Raw genomic sequence first — 25,576 nt, 5'->3', positions numbered from 1 at the left:
AATAGTGTCTCTTCCCTTAAGAATATGTCCTATAACTAACCACATTTTTTTTTCTGTTTACAGATGTGACTGGAAATTTCATTTTCTAAATTTCTCCTGACTACTATTTAAATCCTCCTATCCAAAGACTTTGACTGTTATTTTAAAACAGGACATTTCCAAATTGAGGGTAATTTTTCTTCTTGAGTTCACTACTGTATACTAGATAGCATGTCATTATTTTCCTTATACTAAATTTTCCTAACAGCTGATTGTCTAAATTCCAGCTCTATTGCACTAGCATGAAGGCCACTGAAACAGAGAGTATTAAAGTCTTTACTAAATTTCTGTTATGGAAATTTTGTTTAAAAAGTCTTTGAATCGCTCCCTCTGTAAGTGCCATCATTTCAAATAATTGTGTGCAGTGACTGAGATTTTTTTCTTTCTAATAAATTACATTTTAAGGCATAATCTGTAAGTTCTGTCATTATTCCATTTAGCAGAGTTTATATAATCCTTTTAGGAGTCTTTATGAATGTAGCATTTGTTTTCATTAAATTATTTATGACACTTTCAAACACATTTTAATGAAAAATATCAAAATTTTATTTTTTCCTGATGCCAAAATATTATAAACTGTATCCAAGATCTTTCACTTGGAGTCAGCTATTTATAGAATATTTTCCATGAGGAAAAAGAATATTTTTCAGAGAGAAAGAGAAGTGTGGCAGTTGTGGGTGCACTGGGAATTTGAACAACCTGGTTATGCAATTTACTTACATCATCAGGTCCTTCTTGGGCCCAATCTATTTGATTATACCTGAGTTTACAGCTAGATAAATTATACAACAATCATTTAAATGGTCATTTTGGAATACACGGCCATCTAGTCTGTAGTGGGCTGTCGATTGTCCTCCAAAGCCAAACAAAGAGCTATGTTTCAAATAGTTACTTGTTCTCATATTCTCAAAACCTCAAGTGAGAGTTACTTTTCAAGCCAAACTTTCATGATTCTTTAAGAACTATTGTATTTTCCAGGCCATAACAAACAAGTGACAAGTCCTCTTTGCACTACATCTAATTGGTCATCAATTGTTCTACATCCTACCAAATATACATAAATATACATAATGCACAAACATGAGTTTTTTGCCTTTAAAATAAAAAGAAATTCATTTGTATGTTAGATACTTGAACCAAATGTGATGGTATTCAGAAGAGGGGGTCTTTGGAGGCAATTAGATTATAAACGTGGAAACTTCAGAAGTGGGACTTGTGTTCTCATATAAGAAAATATATGAGAGAGAAGATCTCTCCTCCTCCACCTCTATCTCTCTCTGTGTCTCTCTGCTATGTAAGGATTTGGCAAGAAGGCTGCCAAAGAGAGCCTTCACCAGACATAGAAACTGCTCACACCTTGATCTTGGACTCCCAACTACCAGAACTGTGATAAATTACTATTTTTAAAGCCATGGAGATTGTTATGAAAGCTTCAACTGACTAAGACATTAATTGTGTAATTAAAAAATTCAATCTTGGGTTTTTTCAAAAAATAAAGCTAGTATCACAAAAATATACACTTATAACCTATATAATTTTATTAACCGACATTACCCCAACAAAGTTAATTTTAAAAAGTGAAACTCTATGACCCTAAGCAGTGAAGGATCCACTAGCATAGAATAATGACATACAAGGATTGAGTCTATTCTTCAGGAATCTTATGGTGCCAAGTGACATGAATAAATCTTATATAAGGTTTGAAAATAAGAAAAGAACCTAACAGGTCGTGTAATTAAACATTCCAAGAGTAAATAAAGCCCAGCTGGATTTAGAAATGTAAAGGCAGCCAATAACACTTTTATACCATCACCATTACTCCTCCTTGAACTAACGTAATTTGCAGTTTATAGAAAAGATGGCTTGCCGAAATCTCAGGGCTTTATGGTCATTCAGGAGCTAATCCCAGAGTAAGTGATTATACTGCAGTTTCCTTGAGTGTCCATGTGTTAACAGAAGAATGCTAATTGTCACTACTTGGATCAAGGACCTCTCCCTTTGAATAAGAGATTGTGGTAGCTTGATATTCCTGGATGGCAACAAGTGCTCAATTCTTTATCCAAGAGTCATTAAACTTTTCTTACTACATATTAAGATATATCAAATAATTGTAGAAGTTCAAAATTATATCTTGCACATCTCTTCCAGAGGTCCGTAATAAATCTGTTCTACCAGTGTAAACTGTTTGAGTGCTCTGCATCTCTGCAGCAATAAGAAACATAAGGCAATGATTGTGTGGAGGCTGCACAGAACTGCACCCCTGAATAATACAGAGAGAAGAGGGTGAAACAGGAATTAAATGGCAAGTTTCTCCCATATCTTGCTTCTTATTTTTCAAATTTCATCCCAATAGGCTAAATCTATGCATTTCACAATAGTATTATCCAGCCACTCCACAGCTACTGAGTACACCAAGTTCTATACCCTACTATTAAATGACATTCAAGTCCAAAAGCAAAGAGGTTTTCCTGCATTTGTGAGGCTTCTCCTATAAGGAAGAGAAAGCAGGTGGATATGACACTAGAGAAAAAACACATGATTTTAAATTTATTATACATTGAAAAATTTAAAGCTACAAGAATGAACTTAGAAAAACTCATATATCAAAACGAATCATTACAAAGTATCCATCATCCAGTTTAATGGAAAGAAATATCACTAGAACCTAAAAGTACCTTCATGTTCCCTATCAAGATCTATCACCCCTCAGATAACTACTAGTCTAACTTATTTCACCAGAAATTAATTTGGGTTGTAAACCCTGTTATATTTTGTGCCTGGTTACTGTCACTCAATAATGCTTATCTGGTTTGTGTAGCAGTCACTTATTCACACCAACTGTAGTATAACGTTCCATTCTATTGTGTATTGCAATTTATTTATACAAAATATCATTGACTCACATTAGTGTTGATTTAGCTTAAGATCTCTAGAATAATACCACTAACAATATTGGGTACATATATTTCGTGTACATATATATTATGTTTGTTTGCTATATACTCGAGTGCAACCCCTAGTTATGAGATATGCAAATGTTTATTTTTGACAGAGACTGGCATTAGTTTCCAACGTGCTTGTGCCAGCTTACATTTACATCAGCATTGCTCAGCATTCTTTTTGTTTTTGCAAATGGTTGGTATAACGATATTTTTTTAAGTTTAGTCATTCTGTTGGTTGTGTCATGATATTACATGGAAGATTTAATTTGCATTTTCTGAGGACTAATGATGTTGAGTAACTTTTCATATGTTTATTGGCCATTAAGATATCCTCTTTTGGTGAAATGCTTATTCAAGTATCTTACCTACATAGTCTTGTGTCAGTTGCTTTTCTTACATAAATATGCTCAATTAAATGTAAGCAAGTTAAGGACTGGATCCAGATGAAGAGTTTATGCTTGGCCAGGCCAGGTTTGAGATATTAATTAGATACTCAGGCGTGAAGGCCAACAAAGCAAATGGAATGTATGAGTTGGAGCCAGAAAGAGTGCAAAGAAGTCACTAGTGAGTTAAGAGAGAAACCAAGGATCTAAAGGTTTAGGATTTCGAATGAAGAGAAGTATAATATTTCAAATTGAAAGGAATGATCAACTCCATCAAATAGCACTGAGAGGAAGCATAACAGGAACATAATTTAGCAAGGCAAAAGTTGTTAGTGACCTTGAAAAAATTAGTGATTTCAGTATAAACAAAAACTTCATGCAAGCAGGTTGATGATAGAATAACATATGAGATAGTGGAAGAAGTTATAAAGGTAGTTCTATGATAATTGCCATAGAGTAACCTGAATAACTGGGAGGGATGAATAACTGTTAAAGATGGAATTGTTTTTCATTAAAAGTGGAAGATATAATACCATAAGTTTGGTTTTCACTTGCTCCTGACATAAGAAAATCACTGGGGATGCAGGAAAGATTAAAAAATTGCTAGAGATGAATCATTGTGCAAACTCTGGTGGATGAATTTGAGTGCATAGTGCAGAAGTTGGTGGAAAGATAATTCATCACCATGAAACAATTACTCCACAGTCAGAGACAATGAATATCAGAGCTTCCTGAAATTTTCCGTTCTTGGGTATTGCTGGCTAAAACTGCATAACTCAGCTCTTGCTGCTCTAAGCAAAGTCAGTAATATGGACTACCTATCATGTACTGTGCAGTGCACTAACCACATTAAAACTTCAATAAAAACCCTTTGAACTGGCTGTTATGTACTTGTGGAAATTGAAGATCCAAAAAAAACTGAGTAACTTTCAAAGCACCACTTCAGTATGGTGTTGCAAAGCTGTGAATCAGATTTCACATCTGAAACTTCTTTCTCTAGGGTGACCATAAAATTTGACGTCTGATGCTGGGTACTCTTGAAGGTTTAAAGTACAGATGTAATGGTTTAACTGGAACTCTGGGTACAAACCAAGACTTTCTAGAGTAAACACAGTGTATGATTATGTTTTCCCTCCACTTTTTGATATCTTTAATACTCAATTCAAAGCATTTCATTCAATTTCAATTCTTGCATGGTTATTTTTAACAAAAGTAATAATATAAAGTTAGCATTAAAAGGCCAATTAGGTTTAAAAATTTAAAATAAAGACACGGAAACTTTAATATGCATAAAGGATTAATTTATTGAAATGACTGGTTAGGAAATAGTAATAATAAGCACAATTACAGAAAATATTTTAAAACATTTTTATAGGTTTATGTGACATTCAATTCAAAATTGACATTTTGTGGTACTTTTTGAATTAAAATTTGGAAAATAGAGGTTATGAGCATAAATCTAATTAAGATAAATCCTATATAATATACAAAATAAAGAAATACATTTTCTATTTTTCCATGTAGAATCATTTAAAAATTGTTAATACTTTGATAGCTTGATACAAATGTTAAAAAGATGTCACACTTCCAGTCACAGTCAATTCTATGGAATAGAGAAAAAATATCAAATTAGTTATGTTATACAATAAAACCATATATCTTTCTCCATTTGTAATTTTAGGGTGATTAATTCACTAAAGAAGTTTTATTACAAATACACCATATTCCCCTCATTGCATATAAAATTCTCCAATGACCAAGTAGTATCTCAGTAGGAATTGTTTTAGAGAAATACCTAGTCTACCATAATCACTAAAAAGTTTGTATCTAAAGAATCTCTCTCACTCTTTATTCTTATACTAGAACAAATTAAATTTATTTTGATCCATGAGTTAAAAGACAATTAAATTTTTTGGAGCATAACATAGAAATGAAAATGCAAGGTGATTTTTTAAAAAAACTCAAACATATTTGCAAAATAAAAAAAGTGCTTTCATTTTTTTTCTAAAATTGATTCTAATCAAGCGTAAGGACATAAGCACTTGTAAACAAACTGTTCAAATCTGTCAATAAAACATAACTAAAATTAAAATAATTTTAAATGCAAAAAAATACATCATTTCATTTGAGTACATAATAGTCAACTATTTAGATGTTCCTGATACATTGATAATTAAGAGATCAATTCATATATTGGTGGAGTGTCTCACTGCCTTGGGTTTATTCAGGACAATGAAATCTTAAAATATATTAAGAATAAATATAATTAGTCTAATCTCCAAAATCCCAAAGCTTACCAAAGTGAGGGACAAACATTAACTTTGAAATCTTCTTAGACCTTAAAAATAAATAATAAATAATAAATAAACAAATAAATAAATAAATAAAAGATAAATATGCAGTTCACTTTTTGCCAGGAACACTTCTAAAAATTCTGTAATGAAGCAAACATCTAAAATGTTTGCCCTCCTATTTACATATATCAGAAACAAGGGGTGAATTAAAGCATTTGGAGAAGGCTGCACACAAGAAAAACTTCAAAATTATAGAAAGTAATAACACTTCTTTATTTCACTCCCAGATGACCAAATTTAAATCTGCATGTAGTAAGTTTCAATTTTCTTTATCTATATTCTTACCAGATCAATTAAATCAGAATCTCTGAAATAATTTCTTTCCAATACTCAGTATCTTACATAGAAAATCAGAACAATTGTATCTAAATCTCTTGAGCTGTCCTATATGTTGTAATATGTTGTAATTTTAGGGAGAAAAGTTTCCTAGCTTATTTTATTGTGTAACTACTGTTAAGAATCCCTCGTCTAAACTATGTGTATTTTGAATCCATTCATTATTCACTTATGCTTGTATTCTGGATCTCTCACTTCTACTATCACATACACATCATGAATGAAACAGTAGAGTTAGTAAATTAGGACTTACTTGTTGTAAGTTGTAAATTGTGGCCATAGGTTCAGTCACAGAGTAAAACACCTGGGTTGGGTCAAGCAGAGGCTCTTGGATGGGCATATTTCTCTGGGGGTAGGTGATCACTTGCTGGGAAAAAGGCAGGGCTTTGGGCTGAGAAAGGGAGAACAGGGGCTGGGTAGGAAGCATGCGAGTCTGAAGGAAAGGCTGGGGAACCTGGTGCATCAAGGGCTGGAGCAGAGGCAGAGGAAGCTGTGGACGATTTGGGATTTGGTGTTCAAAAGATGGCACTCCTGGAGATTTAAGAAATGGCATCATGTGCTGCTTAGGAAAGATGGTCTCCTTAGTATTGGGGACTTGGATCACTTCAGGCTGAAGGACAGGCAGCACCATAGCAGGCTGAGCAAGAGGCAGCATGTTTTGTGGAAGGACAGTGTAAGGGATGGGCTCAGCGTAAGGATAGAGGAGAGGCTGTGGCTGGACAAAGGCCTGGAATTTGCCCTGGCTTCCATCCTGGAGAGAAAGAGAGAAACCCTTAGAGTCCATGATTAAGCTATAATTGCCATTCAGGATGAATTAACCTCCTGTCTTTTGAACAATCATAATTGAATGAAAGGAGAGTAAGAAAATTTTTTTACTTATGCTGGTTAAGAAATCACTTGGGGTCCTGTGAAGACTGAGTTACAGCTTCATTGAGGGATTTCTCATTAACCCACTTGCTTTGTGGGTGAGCACAGATCAAACTGAAGTCAATGTTTGGGGATTTCAAACTTGCTTCTCCTTTTCTGAGTTGCCTTCAATAGCTGGGGCTAGCTGTACACTGTGGTATTCAGAGGGCATGGACCTTTCTACGTAATGTGATAATAATTGACGAAATTGTTTTCATAAGGAAGATTTGTTTTTAAAATAATTAGAGAAATGATTTCAAGGTTTACTTTTGTGTATTTTCATAAAAAATAAATCTTAATCTGTGGATTAATTGGAGGAGTTGCTCAATACCAGCTAACTTCTAGCACTGCTTTCCTTGGTAGATGGTAGTTACTGTGTCTTTAAAGAGGCATTGATTTTAAAATTTATTTTGATTTAGAAAAGTATTTGTTGTGAGTTGCAAACAAACCCACTACACTGATAGGATACTGAAATATTACAATTAGATAAATATGTTACCACATGTGTAATTTAATTAAAGAATTTCATGTTGTCTAAAAAATGTTTATGTTTAAGCAAGCGTGGCTAATAAATAACTGTGTGATAAATAATTATCCTGTACCTCACTTCTCTCATCTACGTAATGGGAATTCTTTTATTGACTGCATGTATTCATAAATGTTAATATAAAACATAAAATTTTATTGTAAATCATTGAATATTTATTGAGTCAGCTCATTAGCCCTAGGGGGTTATGAATATTCTCAGTTTACAGAAGAAAGTGAAGTACAGAGAAACTTGGGGCCAAGGTTATAGAGCTTATCAATGATCAAATTAGGATTTGTGCCATATTGCCCTTCTATTTCTTTCATCAGCCTATCTATCTTGAGAATAAGGGGAACCTAGTTTCCAATGAGGAATACAGCTACTAGTATGCATTTATACAAAACAGATATACCATTAGAAAAATTAACAAAACAATAATTACTATTTATCCTATACCCTGCAAGTTAACTGTAAGTTTTAAAATGCATTCATGTATTAAAAATATATTGACTTCAGGTTTCATTTTTTACACTAGCATGTATTCTCTTACCATACTTTAGAATGAACATGCACATACAAGTATTTTATATATATTATATTTGACAAAAATTTTAGATATATATTTATCATAAACAAATTACCTCTCTTCCCTGCTGTTTCTCATGTTCAAACTTGTTAAGATTTTGCTAAAAGAAAAATCATATAAAAATACTATTATCTGTAAAAATTAAATGTGGAAAATTTTGAAAATATTTACATTAAACATAAGGGTTTTACCTTGTTGATGTGTGTAATTGATTCCTTCAGAAAAAATAAAAATTAAATTAAATTAGGTTAAGTTTTCATGAACAATTTTAATTTGCCAATATAAATCAGAAAATGAAGGCATAATAGGTTAATGTGTACACCTTGCTTGATAATATCATCAAAAACACAAGACAATTACTGAAACTTATATGTTGCACTGTTGTGTATAAGCCTGTTGTATAAAAGACAGACAGTTAAATGCAGTCAAGAAAGAAGAGAAAATTAGTGAACATAGTACAAAAAGAGGCATTTAATAGATGCTAATTTTCTGTCACTATACATCCTTCATATGACAACAATTAATCTATAATGGCCTATATTGTTTTAAAAGAATTATATTTGTTAATAATAAATTATAATAACCATGGATATATATTCTGTTAATCATTATTAGTTTATTAGTTATATTTAGTACAAAAATTATAAGAAATAAATACTTTCCCTAAGGCTCTGGTAACCTTTGTGAAGATAAGGTATACTTAACAGGTAATGGTAGACCCTAAAAGGTGGTGCAAGTATAAATATCTACCTGACTTTCACATGCAGATTCATGACTAAGACTAAGTAAGTCTCACTGCCTCTCGTTAACTAAAGTGACTACTGTAATTACAAAATAATTTGTCCATTTGCATGTCTGCCCACTTCCTATATTGCCATTCTTTCTATGGCATCCTCTTTTCAGTTTGTGCCACAGCTCTTAGTTAATGTCTAATCCAGAGAAGGTGCTCAATAAAGGTCAAAATTGTGAAAGAGGTCACCATGGAGAGAGCTCAAGACATAAAAAGACTGTACAGTTCATTTAAAGAAGGGGTTGAGGCACAGTGACACAATTTTAAGTAGGAAGCTAGCTCAGGAAGTGTTTGAGTGGTAAAATCTGTAGACATCTATTCTGTTCTTAAAGATATATACTGGAAATTTACATCAGAATTTATGTCACTTCCTAGGTGCATTGGCTTAAAAGCCCTAAAATAACACTGCAGGAAGATCATATAGCATTTTACTGTTTCAATATGGAAAATTGCCTCAGAATGAGCATTGTCTTACCTCACTGCTTGAAAGGTTTTCTACAGTCTGTTAAAAAAAAATCACAACTGGAAATTGGAGAATGTTATTATCTTATGGTTGAAAATTTTTCTCTGAATTAAAAAGAAAAATCTTACCTCACTGGTTACACTGAATTCTTCCTTCTGTAAGTAAAAAAAAAAAAAAAAAACATTTAGGTTTCTTAGCTAACTCATTTTTCCTATTTACTTTTTTCTTTTATGCAGAGAAATCCCATTCACAAATTTAAGAAATAGAATATATTGTGTATCTTTTGAAGCCTTAAAAAGTAATTGTTTTTATATATTTTATATTTGGTAACTCTAAATGTATACTTTTATTTTACTTGAATGAAGAACTATGTTTGGTGGATAACAGAGAGGGAGTTATTTTCATATGTATCAAATGCTTTTTCTTATGATTACTAATATGTTTATAATTATGATTATTGCCTGATATTTTATATCTGGGTGCCTTTGGATAGACACAAGAAGGATTTGGTCCAATGCCATAGAGTAAGAGGTACATGAGTTTCATCCCTGAAATACAGTATATTTATCTAGGTTGTTCATGCACACACTGGCTGGTTTGGCTCAGTGGATTGAGCGTCAGCCTGCGAGCTAAGTGTCGCTGGTTCGATCTTCCAGTCAGGGCACATCAGAGAAGGAAAACTCTGACTCCAAAAAACCTCCACTGCCTTGCGGCATACCTCTTCAGGGGAAAGGCTAAGGGAGTAAACCCCGACAGAAAATCCGGAGCCGGAGTCCCTAAGGCGGTTTGACGTTGTAGTCAACACCGGCAACTCCTGTGGCGCACCTGAAACCAAGCTGTATTGACTCCGTCTTTCCCTTGGACCCTTCAGCTGCGAAGAGAGGGGGGGTCTGCTGCATGGGCAACAGCAGACCCTCCATATCACCCTGCCCAGGCTCTGTAGCTTCAGCTTCACTGGAGAGGACACTCCAGCGTCATTGCAAGATGTCGATTCAACACGGGAGGAGACAGATACCGTGTCACTCCCGAGTCGGACTGCACAGCCATTCTCGGCGGTGCAGATAGACTCTTAAGAAGCTACACCATCGTCTCTCGAGACGGACGGCTGCCGACGACGACATGCACACAATTGCATTTGTGCAATATTACTCTTTTTTATGTTTGTTTCTCCTTGTTTTGTCTCATGATTATTAGCTTTTTTTGTTTTTATTTAGGGACTGGTAACACTTAACCCAGATTTGTGGCGCTTTAGGACACTGTTGAAAGAGTGGGTGAGTGTACATGATTATCTTTAAAATATTTTTAAAATTCTGTTGAAATTCTGTTTTATTTGTACATTTAAAATACTGGTGATGTTGTTCTCCTCACATGGGAAGATATTCCACTTTGTGTTAACCATTTGGAGATTTTCTTACCTCCCCTGCAAGGGCGAGGGCCACCAGGCAGGCAAGGATGAGGACCTTCATGGCTCTCACGTCCTGTGAATGGGAAAAAAGTTTTATGCTTGTCAATGTATATATTTCCTTAATTAAGTAGACTTATCTTTAAAAAAAACAAAGATAATAAAAATGCCTATATTTTAGAAAAATTACTGAGAGAAGTTTTATCATATAACCAAAGTCAAAATCTTCTATGGCTCCTTTAGTCTTACTTATCAACTTTATACTTCAATGAAAGCCATTAAAATTTTTCAGCAATCAGCTCTACCCTACCTTATTCTTTTCATCTCATTTACAGAACAATGAGTTTTTTTGAAGACATAAAAGATGTTGTAAATATTTATATAAGGGTTTATTAATTGATTCACTTATTCAAAATAAGTAATATTTATTCAGCACTCTTAATTGCTAGGTTCTGTCTAGGGTCTGGGTTTAAAGCAGTGAACAAAATATTATGGTTTCAGCCCTGATGAATCCTCATATTCATTGGGAACAGACTGATTTAAAAACATATATACATAGAAGATCATAGTTCATTTTACCTTTTCTTTACTAAATGAAACAGTTTTCATGAATATATGGTTTAATGATATCTTCTTATTTCTAATAAGAATGAGGTTTTTGGGGTTATTTTTTTTTTTTTTTAGCATTTTGCTTATTTGCTCCATTTATCCAGACATGTTTATAGGTTTGATATATTTGTTTTTTCTCTCTGTGTAGCCACTACACTGTCTTCATCCTAACACACCTAATGATGTCTCTTTTCCTCTGTGCCATATAATTTTAGAAATCATACACCATGCTCTTTTTCTCTGATTTCTTAACCAGTCCCAAAAGCAGGCTAGTTATTATTGTAGCACAGTATAAAATATATGTTAAGAGTTTTGACCAAAATGTACTAAATGCTTCACTTTGTTCCATCTTTATGTTTTCTGCCACCAATATACTTTTTACACTCTTTTAAAAATGCTATTTATAAACATTTCAAGTAGTGCATATTCCCAAAGAGCTCTCATAATATCTTCATTCAATATGCTACCTTTATATGACCTGTTGAATAAAGTTTTCACAATAATTTTATAGTACTTTAAATATATATGATTTTATGACTATGATATGTTTAAGCAATCTAGAAGACATGTAATTCATGAATTAGATCTTTTAGTATAGCCTGTTAACTACCTTGTACTAAAAATATTTACCAACATTATTACATTTTCTTGGACTCATAAATCTTATTTGGCCTTTTATTTTTACCAAATCTTCATAGGCACATTTCCTTTTTTTAACATAAGTGTTGAGAATGTCAGTATTATAAATACCTTTATTTCAAAGACTATATTTAAAAATTATTTTCTCCATATATCTCAAAGTAGTTGAAATAAAGCTAAAGAGAAGATATATCAACTTATATGTGAAATTCTTACCTTTTATCCAAGGTGGAGGACAAGAAGTGGAGGAGCTAAGTGGATGATGGTATGTCTGCTTTTCTGTCTGTTTATATACTGTATTCAATGGCATGTTAATTTTGTGGTTTGAAATAAAATCAGTAATAGGTTTAAATTCCAAGAAGTCTGCATGATTAGAAAATGATTTCTGCCTAATATCTGTCCTCAGAAATGCTGGAGAGCATTTTTAACAAGAGAGCGATTCACATCTGAAAAAGGAAATCGGTCCAGGAAATGCAATTGTCTAAGAACTGAAGACAATTATTGGAGTACAGTGACCCTTTGGCTCAATCCCCAAGTTATTTAAAACTAAATTAGGTCTCTAGCACTTGGTGGGTCCTCAAGATCTCAATTGTGGGTGAATGCTATATGAGCCACAGACCTATGCAGGGGCTTACAAAGGCCACAATTTCATGCTAACCTGAGCAGCTATTAGTGTTTCATGCCACTTAGTCATGTGAGTCGATTGCAAAGTTCCCAGGGCCACTTGATTTGGGTACAATAAATCACTAACTTAAACTCACTATCTTGGACACAAGAGGAATAATCTTTCTTCTGTAATGGAACATTTCAGAAAAGCAATCTGGTTGGCTCTATAGACAAAATCTTCGGTAAATCTGTTGTGGAAGTTTGTAAAATGTCATGGAGACTTATTTACCTGATAAATATCGGTTACCTTTTTATTTAAACATTATCACTATAATAAACTTTTTTTTTTACTTAGTAACTAACTCTATGCCAGATATCGTGTCCTTTACAGAATTATCTTGTATGATTGTAACAAAAACATGATGAGAGCTTTCCTTTTCATATTTTCGATGAAGAAATTGATATACCAATATGTCAAATAACTTACAAAATCCACATTGTTAATTTCAAAAAAATTGATTTAAAACAAGATATGAGTACATGTGTTTCTATTTGACTATATGCAACGCCCGTGCATTAACCTCCTAAGATGTTGTTGTAAAATTTATTTCTCAATGTAGTCTTTGGGCTAAAACATACATCATTTGTCATGCTTAGAGTGGAGGAATGGGTGCTTTTGCTAAGTGTGAGCACGGGTGCTGGTCTTTAAGGAGCTGTTATTCTGGTTGAAATTTAAAAGAATTATGACACTTTTGAGACATAATTAACTGTGAATAAAATATTTGCCTGAAAGAAATATGGTTGTTTGTATAGCAATATACCACCTTTGATAGATTCTGCATTTTAGGAAACATAGAGGATACAGAATATGTTACTATTACAGGGGGTTGATGAAGTCATATCATGGATGCCTTTAATTTCAGAATGCATTGTGACATAATTCACTGAAGTAAAGATGATTTTAGAGATTTGAAAGCAAAAAGATTTAATCTTTTTTGGAAGATATATCTCTATGACAATATCACAGGCAACTTAGTAAGAGAGCTTGTTATAGTATGATTAGGTATTATAGGAGTCGAGGATAAACATTGTGAGGATCTGAAATACGGAAATGGTGTTGTACATCTTAGATAAGGGGAAACGAGCTTATTATTAAAATAAGGAAAAGGAGAGAAATCTGGGAATTGAGTGAATAGAATATGCCAGGGAATTGAAAATTTATCCATGTTATAAGCCAAGCTGGAAACCAAACTGATATGAGAAAGGGCTTACTCAGTTAAATCTTATACATGGTAAGTTGGAGGGTGTATAAGATTTGTTGTTAATTATATATAAAATGCTCAATGGCATCATACATACAACAGTAGAAATGAATTTTTTTGTGGCAAAGGAATAAATGAACTTCTTCAAGGAAGAAGTGGCAAGTCAAAAGAGAACTTGTCTAAGAATAGGACTCAAGCCTACCCTGTGACTCAGAAACTGGTGCAGCAGAAGGAAATAGGAAATAATATAGAGTATCTAAGAGAAGAAAGAAGAGGGTCATCAGAGCCATGGGAAGAAATAGCTAGGAAAAAAACGCAAATGAAAATAAGAGTGAAAATGCTACATAAGTGTGGAATAGGGGGGAAACAGAGAAGAGAATTCTGGATATAGAGGGTCATTATCACTGTAACCATTGGGATACACTCCAAGTGGTTATGAAGTAAGTAATGTGTGAGGAATTAAAAGCATCACTACTCTTCAGAGACTTTAGAAGTAGAACTAAAGCCACCTATGAAACGGTATCTATGACTATAGGAAAAAGAATCACACAAAGATAATTTTAGGACAGAGATATTTAGATTAAAAGAAAGAGGCCAATGGTGAGAAATGGCTGAAACACACCAAAGGAGTGGGGATTAAATTGATAAACCAAGTCCCAGTAGGATCAGAGTCACAACCAAAAGAAATAGACCTATACAGAGTGTGCCAGTTTTTCTGAGAATAGAGAAAAGGAGGGGAAGATGAGTAAATATAATACATACTTTGAAATACAGAGTAGAAAATTGAAATTAAATGGTCTTACTTTTCCAGTTAGGTTCAGGATGGAATTTTGAACTGACAGTAAGGGAAGTAGATATAGCTTTGGGATATTTAAAAGGGGGAAAATATTTGGTTAACATAAAAATAAAGATAAATAAAAATATTCACAGCATTAATACCTGAGTGAGAGTAGAAATCAGGTTGTCTTCTTTACCCAAGCAGATTTATGCCAGGATGGTTGCAATATATCAGTAGATCAAGAGAATTGTTGGGATGGGGACAGGGAATAGAATATGTGCATGCTAAATGACTAATCATAAAGTCTGGTTGTTCTAGGAAGGAGGAGATGGCAGTAGTTGAGTAGTAAACTAGAACCCCCAAAAGGACTTGAATGAGTAGAGATAGGGAAAAAAGGCAATAACCAGACTAACGAAAGTGAGCAATATTAAGAAGTACAGATTAGAGCTTTTTATCAGCTGGAAATTACAGCATCAGAAAGAAGAGACTTTCTGAATAATAACTAAATGCAAAGAATAGTTATACATGCAGTACTGTATATTGAAGATAGGGAATTGTTAAGGTAAATTAGAGTGAAATGTATTACATACTAAATGTCTCCTTCTCAGGTATTTTAGTAGTTGCCAATAATGCCACAAGAAATAAAAAGGCAAAATTCTTGACCCTAAAGAGATCACAGCCTTTGATATTAACTAATATGAAACCTACTTATTATGAAATGTAATAAACACTTAATAAAGATGTAAAAATATGCACTAGGCCCAGAGGAAATACCTAGTTAATTTTGTTGAAGAGCTAGAGAGGATCTTCATGAAGATATGTGTCCTGGGTTAGATCTTGAAACTGAATGAATGGTTTGACCTGAGTAGGGGAGAGAATTACAGGCTAAAAAAAAAAAAAAAAAGTCTTGGATATCAGAAACAAGTAATTACACCTAAATCAAGCCATGAAGTACCACAGAAGGATTAGATGGAGATGAGAACAGAGAAAAAGAAAGAAGTCAAATAATTAAGAACAAAATGTAAATTTTATTCTGTAGATAGTGGGGGTTTGATGAAGGGTTTCAGGGCAGAGGGTAATATTTGAAGAATAACTACTTATAGAAAATAATTGATAATGATAAAAATTTTTGAAAATGAATTTTCTCAGTTTTTATCTCATAAATTGTACAGTGAGTTACTGTTCATCATCTAATGTTCATGGACAGACAGAAGGTAGAAAAAGAAAGGAAACTGAAATACAGAGAAAAGAGGGGTCTTGGCGAAAGTCCACAGTAAAATATGAAGTAGGCCTCAAAAGTACTTAATATTTTCCTATTTACAAAAGCAGTCTTCAAGTTTCTGTCTCTTTAGTGACTGATGTTCATAAATATAATTGTCAATTGTGTTTGGCACTGCTCAGTTTTACAGTGTTGTTTTCTTCTGTTCACTACCTGTAATAGATACATTCAGGACTAAGTAAGTAAAATATTGGCATGATTAATAATTTTTCTCTATAATATAACTTCTATTCATATTATACTAGTTGTATTAGAGAAGTTAACACTTCTAATAGTCATATAAGTTTTGTATTACTTTGAAAACCTAAGTCAATGTCTATTGTCTGTTTGAACTATTCAGCTAATATTTATTCTAAGACTGCGTTCATATTGATTCTGGATGAAGTCGTGAAAGAAATGATGAAATAATCTCAATGTCACAGGTCCAATTACTAAAGGTCATGGCTGCCCAGTGTGCCATATGTATTAGATCTGTGTTGCCAAGGTATTGGCAAGAAAACTGTGATTTCTAAGAAATGAATTACAAAAGTGAGCATGCCTTACTTATTCAACATTTTCTTTTTATTTTCTCAGTAAATTATTGGCATATTGTGCAATAAATACAACATTTCCTCATTACTCATTTTATTTTGAATCACATTAATCAGTATAGTTATGGACTCAGCTGGGTCAGAAATGTATGCAAAACCTTGAACAAAGAAATCATGAACCATATGCTAGCAAAAAGGCTTATCCAAAAAAAAAAAAAAAAAAAATATATATATATATATATATATATATATATATATATATATATATATATATATATATATAGAAGCGCGAGATTTAAGATAATATGTGGTGCCACTGACTAGGTATGCATCAGAAAACAATGACAAGTAAGGAGCAAAGTGCCATGTGAGAACCCAAGATTTCCCACTGCATGACTTGGGTTGCCTTTTTATACCATAAAAATGAATTTTATACATTGAAACTTTGTAAGACAACTCTGTGTGAGGAGCGAGATGCAATCAAAGCAAGTAGTTCTAGGACTGTTTGTATCAACAGAATTGAATTTATTCATCCAAACCTTATTTCCATATTGGATGATGGATCAGAAAATTCAGGCATGAAATTAGGGTGAAACACAAAGGCAAGAACAGAAGCCATGTAAATAACACCTTCAAGAAAAAAAAGCATATAGGAAAGCAGGATAAAGAGTGTACCAAAGGGAGCAAAAATGTTCTCAAAAAGGAACAGTAAGAAACCCTAAATATCATCCATATGATGTATTAAATATTCTTTGGAGATGAAAAAACTGAGGTTGTGAGAATGCTCAGGGTACTATGGCTATTTAGAGATAGAGCTGGCAACAAAATCCTCAGTTTTTAAAATAATATAGGAGGAACTGTTTGATAAGTTCCAAAACATAGGGAGGGACTGGAAGAAAGAAAAAATAAACACATAGTATGGATTTGTATAATGATCCAGGTTTATGAACAATATAACTTATCATTGATTAACTCTGACAAATTAAGTAAAGATAGGTATTTTAACATTATTCATATAGATGAAGTATTTTAATTCTTTCCATTAAATTATTCAAATATAATAAAATAGCATCTCGTATCTAAAATATAGCTTTTAAAATTAATTTATAAAGTTAATCAGAGATTAAGAAAAATTTTCTCTGAGCAGACAGACACAGTGGAAGCATAAAGCCCAAGGAACTGGTTTATAAGATATATTCTTAATCCTAATTACTCTTACTTTACCTATAGAGTTATGTGCTGCTTAATGATGAGGGTACACTCTGAAAAATGCATAGTTAGGTGATTTTGTCATTGTGTGAACATCATAGAGTACACTTACACTAACTGGACGGTGAAACCTATTACACACCTAGGCTATATAACATAGCCTATTGCAACAAGGCTATAAGCTTGTACTGCATGTTACTATTCAAAACAGCACAAGATTAAATCAAGAAGAGAGAAAATGATACAATCAAAAGACAAACCAGTAACAGAGTTATTATCATCAAGCATTATGTACTACATATGATTGTGCCATACTTTTATACAACTGACAGCACAGTAGGTTTCTTTATACCAGCATGACCACAAACATGTGAATAACGCATTTCTCCACTACCTTACAATGGTTACAATATCACTAAGTGATAGGAATTTTACCCTCAATTATAATCTTACAGGGCCACTGTCATATTTGGCGTTCATTGTTGAACAGAAAGTCCTTCTGTGATGCATGACTGTTATAAAATTTACCTACAGTTCATGACACACTTGTTGAGCACATGTGATACGCTACACCAAGGTTTTCCAATTGTACTATTGACATTTTGGGGGGAAGAATAATTCTTTGTTGTAGAGGCTGCCTTGTGCATTGTACGATGTATAGTAGCACCACTGGCCTTCACTTATGAGATTTCACTAGTGGAACTAAAAATGTTCTCCAGAAAATTTGCAGTGTCCTCTGGGAAGGCAAAATCATCCCAGATTTAGAACCACTGTGTAGATGATGCAACAGGACACACGAAGACACAAAAATGAAGATGCTAAGGAGCCAAACATAAACATGAATGGGTAGATGACTCTACTTGGTCATGTAAAAAATTTCATCATTCCCTATTCTTAATTTCATCCTTCCTATTCTCCTATACCATTTTCTATCTACTGAACAAATTCCTTTTAATGCTTGAAATAAGGAATTATTTGATTCCACCAGAACATAAGACCTTAAAATGAGCCTGTCACTTTTTCAATGACCTTTAAACTCCATATGTCTATGTGTCCCTCTTTTCTACTTTAAAATGAAGTCCAGCCGTATCCTATATATTTACTCCCACATTTCTAGACAATTATTTAATACTCAAAGCAACAACACCTCTCCCGCATTTGTGCATTAAACAGCAAATCACTTTCTTCCTATTTTACTGAGAAAATAAAAGCAGAATGAGCTTTTCAAAATGTGTCAACATGTAACTCCCCCATTTATTCATTTCTCAGTATTCTTTGTCTGTTACTTTTCAAGAATTATTCTTGCTACTATCAAAACCAAACATTACACTATGAGCAAGAAACCGTACCTTCCTTCTGACTCAGGAAAATTTTATTGCATTACTATTTTCCTCTCTTTACATCTTTTCTCAACATTCCATAACTCTTCTGATCTTAAAAAACATATTCTTTTACTTCCTTTGCCTTGATGTTAAAAAATTCATAAAATCCTCTCTAAGACCAATGTGTATACATTTAGTAACTATGTTTTACTTTATGTATTTTATTGTTTCAGGTTTTATTTTTAGGTCTTTGATTTATTTGGAGTCAAATTTGATGTATGATGGCAAATAACAGTCTACTTTCATTTTTGTGCATATGACTTTCCAATTTTCTCAACACCATTTATTGAAGAGGTTTCTTTCCTCCATCTTATATTTTTAGCTCCTTTGTCAAAAATTATTTGCCCATATATATACAGATTTATTTCTGGGTTCTCAATTCTATTCCACTGGTCTATGTGTCTGTTTATCTGTCAAAAGCATGCTGTTTTGATAATTGTTGCTCTGTAGCATAATTTGAAGGAAGTCGGGGAGTGTAATACCTCTGACTTTGTTCTTTTTTTCTCAGATTGCTTTGACTATTTGGGATCTTTTCTGGTTCCATACAAATCTTTTTATAAAATGCCTTAGGATTTTGATGAAGATTGCATTATTTCTGTATGTTGTTTGGGTAATATGGCCACTTTATGTTGTTTTTTCCAATCCATAATCATGAAATATTTTTCCATTTCTTTCCATCTTCATTGACTTCTTTTAAGAATGTCATGTAGGTTTCAGTATATAGATTCGAGATAACATGAATGGATCTTGAGAATGTCATGCTATGTGAAATAAGTCATACAGAAAAAGTTAAAAACCACATGATTTCACTCATATGTGGGATATAAAATTGAAAGCAACAAATGAACAAACAAAAACTCATAGACACAGACAACAGTATGTTGGTTACCAGAGGGAAAGGGAGAGGGGAGGAGATAGAAAAGGGGAAAGGGGTTCAAAATATGGTGACAGAAGGAGATTTGACTTTGGGTGGTGAACATACAGCGCAATATACAGATGATGCACTATAGGATTATATACTTGAGGCCTACATAATTTTATTAACCAATGTTATCACAATAAATTTAGTAAAATAAAAAGAATCCTATTGACCCCATTCTCATTCTCTTGGTTACTCTACCCAATTTCTCTCCTTTTCTTTGCAGGGGTAGGGAGAATAACTTTTTCAAAAGTTGTCCATACTTGGTGTCTCATTTCTTTTCTCCCATTTTTTTCTTATAATCTTATAGACTTTCATATCTATGGTCCACAAAAACTTTTAGCAGGCTTAAAATTAACATTAGTTTTTTTTAATCCAATGGTTATTTCTAGATCTTCCTTTTACTTGTGCTATTAGCAGCATTTGACATTTGGGACAGTTTCTTTGTTTGGCTCCAGGTCATAATACTCTCTTTATTATTCTACCTTTTTGGCTACTCTATCTCTGACTCACTGATAGCTTCTCATTTACAGATTATGTGATGAAAAGTGTCCTAGGATTAGGTCTTGGACTTCTTTTCTCTGCCTCTACTCACTTCTCTGTTAAATGTATCCAGGTTTGTGTTTTTAATTACCATCAGCTTATGTCCCTCAAATTTAGCTGCAAACCCAACTCTCTCCTATATTCCAGACTTGTATGTCCAACAGGTTAACACCTATCTCCTTGAACATCTTAATAAATTATTCAAACTTATTCCTAAAAGTGAGCTCCTGACCTTCCCCAAACTTTACCACTCTTAAAAATTTTCATTATAATTGACTTTCTGTCATCACTCAGGCCATAAAAACTATGTAGTATTCTTGAATCCTCTTCATTTTTCTCACAACCCATATCTGATCGATTAGCAGCTTTCTTTGGTTCTATTTTCTTATGGTGTCCAGGATCTCAGATGTTAACCACCTTCATTGCTATCACTATGGTTCAAGCCATTATATCTTCCTTGGACTACAGAAATAGCCTGCTAATGGGTTTTATTGTTTCTTCACTTCAGGCTATTTTTTCAATGAGAAGTCTGAGTCATGCTCTTAAATTCAATTCATGTTATTTTACTTCATTGCATACAATTTTCCATTGGTTTTCTGTCACTAACAGAATAAAATTTAAAGATCATTAAAATAATGTAAAATATTTTACTCTGTCAGGCCCTCTGATGCCTCTCTGAGTTTAGTTTAGCTCCTACTCTTATTCTTCTGACCTCCTTGCTATTCCTTGAGCACAAAGAAACTTTGCAAACCACTTCTGACATGTTCAATCAATCACAGAGCCTTCTCCATACACTGCACAAATCTTTGGTGCTTCAGTTGCATTTTTACCTTATTGAAATGATTAAAGCATAAAATGCTGAAAATGCTGTTTTTCTCCCATCTTCAATATTAAAATGGCTACACAAAAATTCACCAATTTTGATAAGTTTTTTAAATATACATGCTGATATGACAGCTATCACAATACAATCTAAAAAAAATTGTTTCAAATGAAGTTAAAGACAACTAAGCACTAGGAGAGCCATTGTATAGGAAAAAAAAATAAACAAACTTTTTAGCCAACTCAGTATATAATCTTACATGAACTTTACCTTTTTCTTTACTTTATTATCCTTTCCCTGCTCTTGGCCTGTTTAAGATGTCCCTTTTGTCTGTTTTCTGTGCCACAACAATGTCCCCTAGTTTCTACATTCCATGATGTCATGCAATGTGTTTTAATACTCTTTAATTCTAGCCTGTTTCACAAAACTGTAGACAATAGTTTGATCACTAAATAAGTTGACGGCACAGAATGAATGTGTTACTGATTTGTCATATATGTTTCACAGAACTCAGCCAAACATGAAGATCCTTGCTTTGGCCTTTATCGTGGCTGTCATGGTTTCCATCATTGTAAGTATATCAGAAAATTTTGAAGAATATGTTCTCAGTAATTATTCAGAGAATGTTTCTTTTTTCTTGTGCCCAGGGCCATATTTACATTGCCCAAACATGGCTTTGTCAATTCTAATATTTTTTTTTCCAGTCTACCCATTTCATTTTATAGACAAGAAAACTGAGATCCCCATGAGCACTAGTGACTTGGCTGTTATCATAGGCTATAGTGTTTAAGTAGCTTGGATACTAACATTTCTCAAGTAGTAGGTTGGTTTTTTTATTTTTAAGTATATTTTATTGGTTATATTGTTACAGTAATCCCAATATTTTTTCCCTTTGCTCCCCTCTGCCCAGCAACCCCTCTTGCTCCCACAATTCCCCACCCCCCAGTTCATGTCCATGGGTCATGCATATAAATTCTTTGGTTTCACCCTTTCCTATATTATTCTTAACTTCCCCCTGTCTATTTTGTACCAACCAGTTATGCTTCTTAATCACTGCACCAGTTCCCCATTTCTCCCCCTTCTCCCTCCCAGCTGATAACCCTCCAAATGATTCCCATACCTATGATTCTGTTCCTATTCTGGTTTGCTTAGTTGGGTTTTGTCTTTATTTTTTAGATTCAGTTGTTGATAGTTGTGAGTCTGTTGTCATTTTAATGTTCTTAATTTTTATCTTCTTTTTCTTAAGTAAATCTCTTTGACATTTCATATAATAATGGCTTGGTGATGATGAACTCTTTTAGCTCTATCTTGTCTGGGAAGCACTTTATCTGCCCTTCCATTCTAAATGATAGCTTTGTTGAATAGAGTGATCTTGGTTGTAAGTCCTTGCTTTTCATCATCTTGAGTACTTCTTGCCAGCTCCTTCTTGCCTGCAAAGTGTCTATTGAGAATAGTCTTATAGGCACCTCTTTGTAGGTAACTCCCTGCTTTTTTCTTGATGCTTTTAAGCTTCTCTCTTTATCTTTAACATTTGGCATTTTAATGATGATGTGTCTTGGTGTGGTTCTCTTTGGGTCTAGCTTGTTTGGGACTCTCTGTGCTTCCTGGACTTGTATGTCTATTTCCTTCACCAAATTTTGTGAGTTTTCCTTCATTATTTTATTACATAAGCTTTCAATTTCTTTCTCTTCTCCTTTTGGCACCCTTATGGTTCGGATGTCGGCATGTTTAAAGTTGTCCCAGAGGTTCCTAAGCCTCTCCTCATTTTTTTCAATTCTTGTTTCCTCATTCTGTACTGGTTGACTATTTTTTATATTCCAAATCATTGATTTGAACCTTGGTTTCCTTCCCTTCACTATTGGTTTTGTGTGGATTTTCTTCATCTCATTTAGCATAGCCTTCACTTCTTTTCTTACGCATTTGCATACTCAAGCATATCTGTCAAGCCTCTCAGCATCTTTATCACCAGTGTTTTGAACTCTGCATCTGTTAGTTTGGCTACCTCCTCATCACTTAATTCTCCCACTGGAACCTTGATCCGTTCCCTCTTTTGGGCCATATTTCTCTGTCTCCTCATCTCAACAGTGTCCTGTGTTTGCCTCTGTGTCTTAGGTAGAGCTATCGCACATGTTATATTGTAAGGGGTGGAGCCTTAGATATTCATCAATACAGGGCTACCCATTTCACCACGTTGTGGCATTGTATGTAGGGGAGGGGTCTGAGAGGGAACAATGCCGCTTGCTCAGCACTCGCTTCTTTTCCAGACACTTTTCCCACTTCCATATGGGACTGGTGCCTCTCTAGCTCCTGCCCTGGTCATCATTCCCAGAGTGGGTGGTTCTGCTGACATTCTAGGATTGTGGGGGCCCTTTAAACAAGCGGGCTCTGCTGAGAGACTGGCATTTTCTTTCTCCACCCAAACCCCCAATGGTTGGCACAGTCAGAAGCAATGAGGCTTTATTTTCCCCAGCACTAGAACTGTGAGCTATGAAGTCTGGTCTGGTGCTGGGAGCGCTCCCCAGGTGTCCCTCCCGACTTTTTAAAACATGTGACTCCGCTTTCTGCTGGCCTGCTGCTGCAGCCGCCAATGCTGCCACACCACTGTGTCTTCTCCACCCTGACTCCACCCCTCCTACTTGTTTGTATGAGTATTTCTTCTTTATATCTTTGTTTGTTGGACTTCCATGCAGCTTGATTTTCTGGAACTTCTTGTTGTCTCTAGTTTTGAGGTAGTTGTATCCCTTCTTAGTTGTGGAGGGAGATGCAGTGTGTCTGTCTAGGCCTCCAACTTGGCCAGAAGTCAATTCTAATGTTTTGAATGAACATTTTCTATGACTTAACTTACTTCAGGACATAAAGGAATTAGGATAATTCTTAAGTACACACACAGAGACAGTAAGCACACACAGACATGTAAGTGAGAAAAATAATAAAATCCAAAAAAAAAACAGAGAAGTTATACCAGACTATCTGTATAATCTACATTTAAATGTATATAGCTTTTCAGGAACTTAAAACATACCTACCTAAAAAACATTGGTCTTGAGCTAACTCAAATTTTAACTTTTCAATTTCATTCTCCTAGTCACAGGATTTTTTTTTATCACACACAAAAGAATTTTGGACCTGAGTGAACTGGTATTAGAATGTAGCAAATTAACTATAGCCAAAGCCTAGTCCTCATTCATGATAAAGATGCCACTAAACATAAACAACTAGCTTAGTGTTTCAGTTACTGAAGACTTTGCCTCCATTTGTTTAATCATAATTGTGGCAACTAAGTGCATTTTGACATTCAATCTAGAATTATAAATTGAAATGTTCATTATTTTTTTCTTTTCCTTTTTCAAGGGAGCTGATTCTTTATCTGAAAAGGTAAGACATTTTCATTTACTAGAAAACTTGATAATTAAACATGGGTAATGATTTTAATTTGTTATTTATTTTAACAGAAACATCATTACTATAAACACAAATATTATGTAAGTATTCCCTGGATAATGGGATATAATGAAACAGATTTTTCTCTCAGAGTATTTATTCTAAAAATCAATACTTATCTCTGAAACATGTATTTATGGTGAATGACTGAATTATACATCGTTTGTTTATTATGATATACTGGTAAACTATCCATAGGTTGTATACTGGTAAGATTTAGATAGAAACTTATAATGCTACCCTGAAGAAGCCAATTAATTTTTCAGAATGTAAGCATCTTTGGTAAATAACTGTCTTGGCCTAAAGAATCATTGAAATTCTAAATTATATAATATAATACTGCCTAAGGGAACATAAAGGCTGCTAAAAAAACACATGATATGGTAAGTTTTCACCTCTTTGTTTCTTGTGGAGGATGATCAAGTCATTACATTAAGTTAAACTGATCTTGTTAAATAAATTAAAAAATTTCATTTATCTAGCATTTTTAAAAGAAATATATTCTTGATATATTATTTTCACATCTCATATCAACATAATAAGGTCTCAAAAATTCTTACTAATATATTAAATAGATGAATTTTACATGGCACCAAATTAGAAGATCAAGAAGGACAAATGAAGGACATTGAAATTAACAGAAGTGAATATTTTAAAAAGTAGGAGTTGTTAAGAGTCAGTAGGTCTTTATAGGTCAACAGTGAGAAGTAGCTATTCCACCAAACATGAAATTAACACATTCCTTCTCCCTGGAAAATTCAAGTATGAGCAAAGTAGGAGCTTGGAGGTAATGTTTTAAAGATCATTTAAAACTTATCTGAGGAGGTGG

The 25,576-nt window shown here is 33.7% G+C and overlaps 1 protein-coding gene across 1 annotated transcript; it reads right to left on the bottom strand.

Moving 5' to 3' along the window:
- Positions 1–6,268: 6,268 nt before the first annotated feature.
- Positions 6,269–10,791, bottom strand: LOC150020032 (beta-casein-like). Its single transcript, XM_090268130.1, has 6 exons — positions 10,741–10,791; positions 9,454–9,480; positions 9,338–9,364; positions 8,264–8,287; positions 8,128–8,172; positions 6,269–6,805 (listed from the first exon to the last, which is right to left on the bottom strand). Exons 1-6 carry the CDS (start codon positions 10,789–10,791, stop codon positions 6,269–6,271), a joined length of 711 nt encoding a protein of 236 aa, XP_090124256.1.
- Positions 10,792–25,576: the final 14,785 nt, after the last annotated feature.

This window comes from Furipterus horrens, unplaced genomic scaffold (assembly GCF_987537825.1).
Source record: "Furipterus horrens unplaced genomic scaffold, mFurHor1.1.pri manual_scaffold_2, whole genome shotgun sequence".
NCBI classification, from domain to species: domain Eukaryota; kingdom Metazoa; phylum Chordata; class Mammalia; order Chiroptera; family Furipteridae; genus Furipterus; species Furipterus horrens.
Note: the sequence above shows the minus strand (reverse complement) of the source record. Positions and strands in the feature narration are given on the sequence as shown.

What these genes read in the sequence shown, in the direction of transcription:
- LOC150020032 (XM_090268130.1), bottom strand. Translation starts at nt 10,791, where the DNA reads ATGAAGGTCCTCATCCTTGCCTGCCTGGTGGCCCTCGCCCTTGCAGGG. An exon ending in AAAACCTTTCAAGCAGTGAG is followed by an intron (nt 8,288 to 9,337) that starts GTAAGACAATGC and finishes TTTTTTCTGAAG; the next exon opens with GAATCAATTACACACATCAA. An exon ending in CAATTACACACATCAACAAG is followed by an intron (nt 8,173 to 8,263) that starts GTAAAACCCTTA and finishes TTTTTCTTTTAG; the next exon opens with CAAAATCTTAACAAGTTTGA.